Source organism: Balaenoptera physalus (genome assembly GCF_965194825.1).
Source record: "Balaenoptera physalus genome assembly, chromosome: 3".
Classification (NCBI taxonomy): Eukaryota; Metazoa; Chordata; class Mammalia; order Artiodactyla; family Balaenopteridae; genus Balaenoptera; species Balaenoptera physalus.
In genome coordinates this window covers 88,820,882-88,834,032 of record NC_138890.1, presented here as the reverse complement: position 1 = coordinate 88,834,032, position 13,151 = coordinate 88,820,882, and the positions used below count along the sequence as shown (strand labels likewise).

Below are 13,151 nucleotides of genomic sequence, written 5' to 3'. Positions count from 1 at the left end.
TGCAGTCCATAAATAGAACTATTATATTATAGTTAATTATGCTATAGGTGATATTTTAGTAATTTTTAGTTTATGTGATTCTAAATAGTACAATTTGATTGTTAAATGGATTCAAATGTCTCCATAGGAAAAAAAGACTGCATTTGAAATGTCCAATTCTAGATAAATCTGGATATGAATAGGAAGTGTTTAAATTATTGTGGTTATTACTATTTTTTATTAATTGAACCATAGTGATCTATATATTACATTGTGAATTATGAATTATAATTTTTTGCTCTCCTTTACTGTCCTACCAGACAATAAACATCTTACCATGTAGACCAGGGACCCTACTGGATTAATTTTCTTGCTTCTTGATTTTTGATAACTAACATATGCATTTTTTTCAGAGGAACTTCTGAAGGTTTATTCTTTTGCTTGGCTTTGAAACCTTAGTTAGTAAATCTTTTGTTCTCTAAGTGTGGTTTATAGTATTTCCTTGTCCCCATGTGGGTGTGGAATTGGTTACTTCATAGCCTTTTTTTAGTGGCAGATAGGTTAAAACGGGCTATCGAATTTATTTTAAGTAATTATGTATGCAGATGACTCATGTTGGCATTATTATTATAGAATAAAAGATAGTTCTTCAAGTCACTAAATGATAACATATCCCCATTTGGTAACAACAACTAAAAACTAGACTTTGGAATTTAAAATATAACAGTTCATTAATTCTTATTTCATTAAGAACTTGTAATCATTTGGAGTTTTATCTTTCATAATCATTGAAGAAAAACTTTTTCAATAAATGAATAAATAATGTTTTAGAGAGAATGTATAATTCAGTTTAAGAGGCTAAACTGCTTTCTGGTACTTTCAAACTTTCTCTTATACCCATTTATTAAATGATAATACCTTATAAATTTTTAGAAAGTGATGTCACATATTGCATTTATCCAGTTTATTTTAAATAGTTGAAATGCTATTTGTTTCTATACATCTTATCTATTCACTGAAGCAATGACTTTAGTAAGTCTTTAAGGAATTTACAAAGGAATGCTATGTGTAGTTTAAAGTAATAAAGTAACATTTTATAAATCAAACAGGACATTCCTCAGATTGATGGCAATTAATGAGTTTTTCAGTATGTTTTATAAAACAAGTAGAAATATTTGCAATTCTTAGTTCTTAAAACTAAATAATACTCCCACGTATATCAGTGAAATTTTTGCTTAATTCCATCTTTCAGTAATAATTAGAATATAACTTTTCATTTTATTCAAAAACAGTCAAAATATTAAAAGTATAAATGATTTTTCCCCAAATGACTGTTTAAGCATTGTTTTATGAATAACATTACCCAAAAAGCCTGAAATTAATGTAAGCAGTTCCATTGCTTTTTCCTCTATAAATTCCATCCTTATAAATGGTGTTTCAACAAGGGAAATTTAGTTGAATATTGGAAGAATTGGAAGAACTAAAAATTAAAGCATAATATCATGGAAAATAGTAAAAACTTGGCCTAAATATTATTTAAGAGTAAGTATTAACTATTTTACATGATCCTAATTAATGGCAGTGTTAACCAAAACTCAGACTCTTTGGTGGTGAATGCTTCTGTGAAAGAGAGCCCTTAAGGAAGTGTACTGCTGAGATGGGCCATGGATTGTATATTCTTATAAAAATCCCAGGGTGATTCAGATGTCAGGGTTAGAATTGTAGTCAGGCTCTTAGATGTACTGATATTTATTTTGACTTTATAATTCGATGAGAATTAAGACCCATCTATTAATTTACAGAAATCTAAAAAACTGTGGAGACAGGTAATGTAAACATCTTTGTCAGGAAAAGTCATCCTTCTAGTGTTGTCTTTTTTCACCTAAGTCTAATTTTGGCCAAAATACCAAGAAGAAAATGATATTTATAAATATTAAGTATTGCACAGTAATTCTCTATTATCTGTGGATAAGTATGTTTCATTTATCCATTCAAGAAATATTTATTGAGCACCTACTATGTGTCGAGGATATTTCTAGATGCTTGTAATATATCAGTGAATAAAACTAATGAAGAATCTCTCTTAGAGGTTACATTCTGTGGTGAATGGCAGTTAATAAATAAGTAAATTATATATTATATTGGAAGGTGCTAAATGCCAAGGTGTAAAAACAAAGCAGGATAGGGGATTGGGGGTCTAGAGGGTCACAGGTTGGGATACAATTTTAAATGCAAGTAAAGATAAGCATCATCAAGAAAGTGATATTTTTTATATAAACAATGTTCTTTTTAATGAAAAAAATGAAATAATAGGTTAATAGTCATCACAAAATCTCTGCATGGTAGGAGTTTTTTTCTTTATCATTTTTCCTAATTTCCAAGATTTCTAAAAACAACATATGTGGCTTTAATAACTACAAAATAATAAATGTTATTAAATAAATATAATACATTCCTACCACATAAAATAAGAATAGTAAATAAAATAAAATATCTCATAGTTCTACTTACTATTCAAAGGCATCCACTTATCAATTTTTACACAAGAAAGTGACGTTTGAACAAAATCTTGAACTGGGGAGCTAGTAAACCACTTAATTTCTGGGGAAAGAGCATTCTAGTCAGAGGGTGTATTTATTGCAAAGACTATAAGGCAGGGGCAGGTCTGGACTGTCTAAGGTACAGTAAGGAGCTCTGAGTAGAGTGGAAGGTGAGAGTATAGCGAATGAGATTAGAGAAGTAATGGAAAACAGATCTCAGGACCTGTGGAACATAATTAAGGGTATGGCTTTTCTCTGAATGAAATGGGGAGCCATTGGGTTGGGAGGTTATAACAGAAGATTGACATGCTCTGACTTTTGAATTAAATGGATCACTGTGTTGATAATATGCTTAAGGTTAATAAGAATGGAAGATTGAGGTTGTTACAGCAACCCAGGTGATAGAAGATGACAGTTTGAGCAAGGATGGTATCACAGGAACTAACAGGAAGTGTTTAGCTTCTGGATATGTTTTGAAGGTTGAGCCCATGAGATTTCCTGTGGATTAAATGTGGGGTATGAGAGAGAGGAGTCAAGGACAACTTTAAGGTTTTGCGCAGGAGCACTAGAGGAATAGAATTTGTTTCAAGTGCATGGAAAGAGTACACATAGAGCAGTTTTGATGAGGAAGAGCAAGATTTCAGCTTGTTTTTCCAAAAAAGAAAGAGAGGGAGGGAGGGGGAGGGAGGGAGGAAAGGAAGGAAGGAAGGAAGGAAGGAAGGGAAGGAAGGAAGGAAGGAAAGAAAGAAAGAAAAAGAGAGAAAGAAAGGAAAGAAAGAAAGAGAGAAAGAAAGAAAAGAAGGAAAGAAGGAAAGAAAGAAAGAAAAGAAAAGAAAGGAAGGAAGGAAAGAAAGAAAGAAACCCCATCAGTGTAGAAATTTGGTAGTTCCAGAGGATGGTTTGGACTGGAGATATAAATTTGAGAGTTGTAGGCATCAAATGGCATTTAAAATTATTTGACTATAGAATGTCACCAAGTGAGAGAGGATAGAGAAGAAAAGAGAAACAAGGACTGAACTCTGGGGCACTGCAAGTTAGGTCTAGACAAGGAGGAATCAGGAAGAGATTAAGAAGGAATGACCAGTGAGGTAGTAGAAAATCAAGAGAATTTGGTGTCCTCGAAAAATGTTCCAAGGAAAAATGAGTTCTAGAATTTCGGACATACCCGGTTAAGGCAAAAGAAACAGTTGTATTGACTGCAGGGATTTTCTAAACTTTTTGTATCAAATTCCCAAGAGGAGAACTATAGCACGGAATGCAGTGTCTCTGGAAATACTGTTCCAATCCCTTTTCAAAGAGTGTCCTGAAGGGACCACTGTGCAATGGAAACTGTACTTTGGGAAATGATGAATTAGAAGACAGATCCTTTCTTATCCATTTGAGTTATTGACACTTAAATGTGCTGTTAATGCTGAAGACATTTGAGTTGTTTAAATGGACTATAGACCCAAGGATTATTTTATTTTATTCTTCACTTCTAGTTCTGCAGGCAGAAGAATCTGCCTTCTGGGGCAAATTAGAAGGCTAAACTCTTTGTTGGCTGCCCTATCTGGATAATGATGGAAATACCAAGATTTTCTAGTCCCTGACTAAACATTGTCTGACTTTACTCTCTCTCTCTCTCTTAATTTATTCAAAAATATCACGTTTGTTTTTAGCTATCCAGTTGTAAGAACATAAGTTTTCAACCAGTGTCTGTTGAATTGAGGAACTGAACTTCCTTTTTACTCCAGAGTAATCTAGTTATTTTCCTTTTAACAGCATGTGCTTTAGGCCAAATAATTTTTGTTGAAAGAATCTCTGTTGTATGTCAAATATATCTGGCACCATGGAATGACTTCCTAATTTTTAAATATGTTTAGCTATCCTATAAGATAATTGCCTTTACTTTGATGTTTCTGAAATTGCACATTTTTAAGCCCTTTTACTAGACTAATACACAACATATATTTATCTTCTCTGCATATTTTATTGAGTTCTGCTTAATTGAGCAGCACTATCAATAAAATCCTGTTTTGTTACATTTTCAACCAACAAAATATCTGGTTTGTTGACTAAATATTGTCTGTATTATGATTTGATAGTAATTCATTTTACCATAATGTTCAATATATTTTCAATTTTATAGTTAGTCACTAAATTGGAATGATATCAATTGAGATATATTGACAGCATCATTGAAGCTTTATCTGTTTTCATCATCAGGTATATTTTCTTTCTTTAAATACATAAGGTAAATGTTAATTCCAAGCCTTACTATCAAATACACTGAGAAGAGTACCAGACTAAGAATCAGGAGACCTGAATTGAGCTTTGTCTCTGCTGTGTAACTATCGTCAGGTTACTTAACCTTTCTGAGTTTTCTTTTCCATAAAAGGAGGAAATGAATGTGTACCCACCTTGCCTGACAGGATTTCTGTGACACTGAAATGAGATTATGTTGAGTATTTTATATATTAAGAAATACTGTTACAAAAAGATTCTATTTTACTTTTTTCTAATAATGTACCTTAGTTCACATGTAAATTGATTTGTAGATACTTACTGAGTTCTTAAGTATGAATTGTAGATTTTTCTGTAGGATTATCTTTTGTAATATTTCTTATTTATGAAGGCAAAACCTTAATTAATTTCTCTGAATATGTAGTACATATACGTGCACAGGTGTCTAAGTATCCTTTCCTTAGTCCCTAGTTCCCTACCTCAGAGGTAACCTTCCAGAAGCATTGTATGCAAATATAAACATAAATTTATATTATATGCTTCCTGCTCTTTTGACACAAATGGTAAAACATACAATACTGTTCTGTACCTTACTTTTTACTTAATATATTTTAAGTATCATTTTGTAACAGTGAGTATACAGTTACTTTTTTTTTCATTTATTTGTTCAACAAACAGATATTTATTGAATGTCAGGCGTCAGGTGCCATTTTAAGTTCTGGGGATACAGTAGTGAACAAAATAAACATTTTTTTTCTGTCCTCATGGACCTTTCACTCTAATTGGAGGAGACAGACAATAAACAATCATACACACACACACACACACACACACACACACACACACCTACATACATATATATGTCAGGTGGTGGTAAGTTCTTTGGAGAAAAATAAAACAAGCAGGGAGAAAAAGGGTGCTGGGAGGGGTTTTCATATATATGGTGGTCAAATAAGGCTCACTGATAAAGTGATTTATACAGAGATCTGAAAGAACTAAGGGAGCAAATGATGAGATTGCCTGGGGTGAGAATATTCCAAGCAGTGGGAAAAGCAGTTGGGAGGCACTGATGCAGGAGTCTGGTTCTTGTGTTGGAACAACAAGGAAGCCAGTGTGGCTGGAACAGAGTGAGCCAGAGTAGTAGGAGATGGGGTCAGAGAAGTAGTGGGCATTTAGATCGCATAGTCACGCAGACCATTGTAAGGACTTCGATGCTAACTCTTAGAGAAATAAGACTCTGAGCAATGAAGTGACATATTTACATTGTTTACAATTGTTTGTTATTATAAAGACAGCTGGTGAAATCCTATAATTTTACTATGTGTATAAATAGAGATTATATGTAAGATACATTTTGGAAGGTTTTGTGCAGTTTATATAGGTTTAGATTTTACTCTCAAAGTAATTTAAAGGTTTCTTAACCTGAGAACAATGTCAGTTATGGATATTAATTACTACATTAATATCGACATTAATATTTCAGTTTTATAGATTAATAAATTCTTGCTTCCAGCTTTCCTGTGACAAGAATTTTATCATGCTGAACTTTCAGTGGCTTTCTAGACCATTAAATTAATAAATTCTCCTGTAGATCTGATACTTAAAGTGTATTTAGAGGTATATGCTTTATGTTTATTTGATGCATAAATTTCTAATTTATAAAACGAAGTTAGGAGGTGATAATGATTACATTATAAAAAACATGTTGATTTTTCTAAATGATTCAGGTCAAAATTCCTTAACATTGCTAATCATCAAGGAAATGCCAATCAAAGCCACAATGAAATATTACCTTACACTGGTCAGAATGGCCATTATCAAAAAGACAACAAATAACAAGTGTTGGCGAGGATGTGGACAAAAGGGAACCCTCTTGCACTGTTGGTGGGAATGTAAATTGGTGCAGCCACTATGGAGAACAGTATGGAGGTTCCTCAAAAAATTGAAAATAGAACTACCGTACAATCCAGCAATTCCACTTCTGTTTATTTATCCAAAGGAAATGAAAACACTAACTCGAAAAGATATCTGCACCCCCATGTTCCTAGCGGCATTATTTACAATAGCCAAGATATGGAAACAACCTAAGTGTCCATCAATAGATGAATGGATAAAGATGTGAGATATATATATATATCTCATATATATGTTTACACACACACACACACACACACACACACACATGAAATCTTGCCATTTGTGACAACATGAATGGGTCCTGAGGGCATTTTGCTAAGTGAAATAAGTCAGACAGAGAAAGACAATTACTGTATGATCTCACTTATATGTAGAATCTTAAACAAAACAAAACAAAACAAAAAACAACTCATAGTTACAGAGAACAGACTGTGTTTCATTGCCAGAAGTAGGGATGGGGAATGGGTGAAATGGGTGAAGGTGGTCAAAAGGTACAAACTTCCAGTTATAAAATAAAATGAGGAGGATGTAATATACAGCATGGTGATAATAGTTAATAATACTCTATTATATATTTGAAAGTTGCTAAGAGAGTAGATCTTAAAAGTTCTCATCAGAAGAAAAGAATTTTTATAACTATGTGTGGTGATGAATGTTAACTAGACATGTTGTGGAAATCATTTCTCAGTATATACAAATATCAAATCATGATATTATGCGTCTGAAACTAATATAATGTTGTATGTCAATTATATTCAATTAAAAAAGATTCCTTTAAATATTCATTTTTCTTTGGTTCATACAAATGAAGTCATTTCACATCACAGACTAGTTAATGGATGATGCCAGAGACATTTTTGCATTAGGCCACTGTATCTTCAGTATCAGGGGGAAAGAAAACAAAATTTTAAGCTGTTTTTAACTTATATTTTAACTATCTCTGCTCATATTTATATGCATATTCAGTGAGTAAATAAGCCAAATCAAGTATATGGTAAATGAAAGGTAACTTTTTCATTTTTATACACAAACACACACACACACATATATGCATGTAATATACTACAAACCAAATGAAAAAGCTACCTTTCATTTTCATGTATATGTATATATATGTATACATATATATATTCCTAATTTGTCTTTTTAATTATGGATTTCTTAATATCTTAGCACAAACTAACTAGCCAGGGGTTAGCTAGCTCTAAAAGGATATAATAAAAGAACAAAGTAAAGTTAGGCAAGAATTAAATATTGCTATGATTAATGCAAATTAAAAGATTAATAATTCAGATTTATTCAGTCATTTGAGATTAAACAAGTGTTTAATCATTACTACATGAATATTTTGTACCGGGGTTTTGTGGGAAGGGTGGGTCAAAGATAAAATAGATTTAGACCCTACCATAGGTTTGGTGGGGGTAGATGGAGCAAAAGTAATTGATTTAACAATTAATTTGAAAGTTGGCTGCATTTTGACTTGTATATATCCATATATTAAAATATTAGAAAAAATTTAGGTGCCTAGCAGTACGTAGATATACACTCAACAGATGTTTACAGAGGGACCGAATAGGTACAGAATTTCAAAATATCTGTTTATAGGTTATAATTGATGCCATTCAGTTTTTTTAAAAAATGGGTTAAATGTTGATGTTAGCTTCTATCAAATATTTCTCATTTTATAAATAATTGTGGCAGTGGTATTCTAACAGAGTGACAAAGTCTCCAGTAGTTACAGAGATAATGACTAATGAGTTACTGCAATAGAGTCGTCACTCTAGAGAGAGCTCCAGCTGCAGAGCCAGACTGCTTGGATTTGTATCCATGCTCTACCACTTAGGAAGTGTTAGGCAAGTTTCAGGACTTTTCCTGCCCTCATTTCCCAATGTGTAAATCAGGAATTACAGTTTTACTTACTCTTGGGTTTGTTGTAAGGAATAGTTAAGTTTACACATTTAAAGCATGTAGAACAGTGCCTGCAACTTAGTAAACTACCATTGTCTTTTATGTAGATGATAATTATCACAGAAATGATGATTTAATGTAAATGCTTATTTTCTGCTAGTCTTTATTCCTTAGTTTTGATATTATTTTTCATTAAGCATGAGTATTTTCTTTTAAAAATGTATCCTGTTAATTTTTAGATGATAGATAAGCATGTTTGGGATCTACTCTGTATTTGAAGTACAGACTTTCTTGGGTATCCAAGGGGGATCGGTTCCAGGAGCCCCTGCAGTAAAATGGTATGGTATTTGCATATTACCTACACACATGATGATACTTTAAATCATCTGTAGATTACCTGTAATACCTAATACAATGTAAATGGTACGTAAATAGTTGTAAATACAATGTAAATGCTATGTAAATAGTTGCCTGCACAGGGCAAATTCAACTTTTACTTTTTGGAGCTTTCTGGAATTTTTTTTTCCAAATATTTCAGATCCATGGTTGGTTGGATCTGTGGATGTAGAACCTGCAGACATGGAGGGCCGACTGTATTGTGTTCTTTAGCCATAATAGATTACAAAGTATTTTTTAAACAAAGTATCATGTAATTAATTTTACTTATATATTGCTGGCATCAATAGGATTGACCAGCTAATTTTTTAAAGAAAATTTTTAGTGTTATTAGTTTACTGTAAGCTCATTTTTTTCTTCTACTACACTATTAAAGTTTGCGTTTAAAATTTTGCACAAAGCAATTTTTATAAAAATGTAACTCATAATCACATTTTTTAATGACAGTTTTCTTTTAGTTTGAGTGAAAAAAAAATTCCTAAATGGCATTATATTTTATAATTATTCATTCCTAAAATAACATTTTTCTTTTAAGTTTGCAATTATGGAAAATTCAATTAACAGCTTTTAATACTTATATTGCCTTTTAAAAATAACTCTCTTTGTTGTCAATTTATGCCATACCATTATTTATTCATTCTGTCAGTTGAAACTAGTTTTTCTTTATACCTCATTGATTCCCTTCTCTCAGTATTATTTAAAGGCTCTCTTTTTACCAGCAGGGCAGGGTGGAGAAAATGTGGAAACTTGAGTCAAATTGTCATGAGTTTCATTACCTTTAAGTAAATTTTTACCCCGCTAAACCTCAGTTTCTTCATCTGTAAAATGTGGTTAGTAATATGCACCTCAGAGGATTGTTATTAGGACTAAATGAGTGATGCAAAGGCAAAGGCACATTATAGAGCCCAGACATAGGAAGGTGCTTAGTACGCATTTGGTTGTTGTCCCCTTTCTTTTCCCTCTCCTCTCCATTTCTCTTTTTCCTCCTTTCTTCTGTCTCTTGCACCTTTGTCCCCATTTCTCCTCTTCCTTCCTCTGCCTTCTTATTAAACACAATTAACCAACTTCTGTGAATATCTATTGTGTGCCATGGATGGAGACATCCTGGAGTGAAAGAGAGTCTCTGTACTCAAAAATCTACATTCAGCAGGCAGGAAGTTGCAATAAATAATTGATTAACAAGAAAACATCGGAGTTAAGTGCTGTGATGAAATTGATCATTAATATTCCTCAGGCTTTAGCCTTCAGCCCTTGGCTTTCAATCCTTTTCTTTTCTTTGTGTTCATGTTATCTGTGGGCTTTTTTCCTTCTGTCATGACTTAAACATCAACTGATGATCCCCAAATCTACATGTCCAAGGAAATTAGGAATACTGGAACACCACTCAAGATAAACATAAAAATGAGAGCAGAGAAGTTAAGTGACTTATGCAAATTCACACAAAAAACGTTAAATGTAATACAAATTTTAATTTAACAACAATTTCATTATTATTCACACACCAATTAGATTTTCTTTTTGTGTGTTTTTTTTTTTTGGATTAACTGTTAACTGATAGACATAGTATTAACTGACATTCATTCTATGTTAATTAAAAATTAAAAAAACCTTTGGACTTTTTTATTGTAGTTTAATGCAGATACATTATTTGAAAAGACAGGGGAGAGATCTAATCATCTGAAGAGAAAAAAGATTTTTACATACATGTCTAATTTGTCATAATAATTGTGAATAATAAAATTGCTAAAAATTTCTATTGATAATGAATACAGTTCTTCCTTTTCTCCCATAATATAGTTTTGTTTTTGCGTACCCATTAAAAATAAATCAATAAAAAGCAACTACTTGGCATATAAACCATTGCATAACGTGTTCAGGACATTCTTTTAAAAATTTAAAAATTATCTAATTTTCTTCAACCTAAGAAAAGTATTTCAGCCTCTGCAATTTATTTGCTAATTCCTCTATTAAATTGAATAGTATTTGTCTTAAAATTTATGTGTGAGTATGTTATCTTTTGACTTGAATTGAAAGTAGACAGTTGGCCTTTCATGTAGTGAAGGATTCATATATTTTTATCTCTAAAGTCTTTTGTCGTAAATTTTGAAAGTTATTTTTATGACATATCAATTTCTTTAATTTAATTGAAAGGTTTAATAAAGAGAATATGTGAATATTATGATTTATTGCTTCATTTGGTACCTAATGAAAGAATTTTAAGTCCTAATAAATTTTCTCTTTTATTATAGTGTTCTGAAGAAAATTATTTCTCAGTATTAATATTTAAAAGATTAAGACTCAACTGTTAATTTTTAAAATCATTGGTTTAGTTTGAAAATCCCAGACAAATGATAAGATCTCGGACTAAGGAAAGATTTTCTCTGTCAGAATGTATCTAGAGATCTTTTAGAGTAGAGGCTAATTCTTCCAGATAAGTTCTCAAAATTGCTTAAAAGTCATTGAATCCTTGGAAGGAGAAATAACTCAATCAGAAAGAAATCATTTATACTTCTACTGTGTATTTAACTATGTGTTAGATGTTACAAGCGCCTACAAGAGAATATAAACAAACTCAGATCCTTTTATCTGCCTTCATTTTGAAATTTGAATGAATGCTATCATACTGATGTTAGAAACATAACATTTGAACAACTAGAAGTACATTATTAAAACAGCATAGTTAGGAAACAAGAATATACAGATAGATTAATAGAATACTAGTCCAAAGAAGCCTATATATGTTCTTAATATGAAGTATAAGGCTATTTTAAGGAAAACAAAAGATTAAAAGATTATTCAGTTTATATCATTTTAGGTCTTAAGCTCATGCCACATAAAAAATAAATTTCAGATATATTACTCAAATATAAAAAAATAAAGCCACAAAACGACTAAAGAAAATATAAGTGAACATTTTCCTGTGTCAGAAAACAAAGAATTAAATTGCAGAATAAAAATTGGGAATAATATGTGATGCAAATATGACAAGGATTAATGTTTTAAAATATGTAAGTAAATCATCCAAGCTGGTTTATAAAGAAGGAATGCGTCAATTAAAAATGGACAAAGAACATAAGAAATTTATAATAAAGGATATATAAGCTTTAATAAAGATAAGAAAGAATTTTCAGCCTCACTAGTAACGAAAATAATCATTAAGAAAAGCAATTAGAAAATGAGATTTTTAACTTGTCTGTTACCATCCACAGTGGCCTCCTTTCCACCTGTTTGCTATGCTCCAGCCAAAGTAACCTTTTAAAATTTCAGATCAGGACAAGTCTGGTTATATTGACCCCCACAATAATGGCTGCTTATAACTTTTAGGCTAAACAGTACTTTTTCTGAATGGCCTGCATAAAAGGCTTTCCTTATATTGTCTGGCCCCTACCTTGGACTCTGACCAATCAGAATGGATGCTTGTCATAACTACCAGGCATGTCCCTATGGAAGAAAAGCAAAAAAAGAAAGACGTATATAAGGGGTGAAGGACTGGGATAAAAATCTTGGAGTAGTCCAGGGACTGACTATTCATCTAGTTTAAGAACAAGTATAGTTGGAGTAAGGTAGTTAAGAGGCTTATATGAAGCTATTAAGTGTGATCTGAAATTTCACATGTGAAGCAATTTTGACTGGTAGGCTCCAAGTTATGAATAGTAGAATGCAATGCTGAAGTTAAGCATAAATGAGCATTGTTGGAGATGAAGACATCCAAAGGAACTTTGAGGCCTTGGGTATAAGAGTCATGCACTGGAAAGAAAATAATTATAAGCCACTTGCAAATATCTCAGTAAATAAAGGAGAGTGTCTGAGAGGCCAGTAGATGATAGCATTGAGAATGAAAATGCCCTGGCTTCATTTATGCTATTATTATAAGTACCTCATCTCTTAAATTCTATATAAAGCTTCTGGTGCTTAAGACAGTACCTGGCAAAGAGTAGGTGCTCAATAAATTTTTCTTCAACGTGCTTGTAGAGATGAAATCATCAGTGTTTAGATTCCAGTCAAATGTTTGACTTCTTTTCTACATATTCCTTGGCATATAAGCACCAAACAAAACAAAACACCTACTCAGTTAATGTAGAGGGGTAAATTACTCTAGAATATGTTCTAGAAAGTAATAAATTCCTTATAACACTGATAGAAAGGAAAGGATACAGAGAAATAGCTTTAGCTAGCATATTCATCACT

General features: G+C 31.9%; 1 protein-coding gene across 11 annotated transcripts in view; it reads left to right on the top strand.

Moving 5' to 3' along the window:
- FER (FER tyrosine kinase) overlaps positions 1-13,151 on the top strand; it is a 441,496-nt gene that overhangs the window by 159,351 nt on the left and 268,994 nt on the right. The window contains exon 11 of one of the 11 annotated variants that reach the window (XM_082455762.1): positions 6,470-7,067. The exons of the other annotated variants lie outside the window; for them this stretch is intronic. Within the exon in view, the coding sequence (XP_082311888.1) occupies positions 6,470-6,484 (15 nt within the window). The 3' untranslated portion in view covers positions 6,485-7,067. Of the gene's footprint in view, positions 1-6,469; positions 7,068-13,151 lie in introns of those variants that run through there. 11 annotated transcript variants of the gene reach the window in all.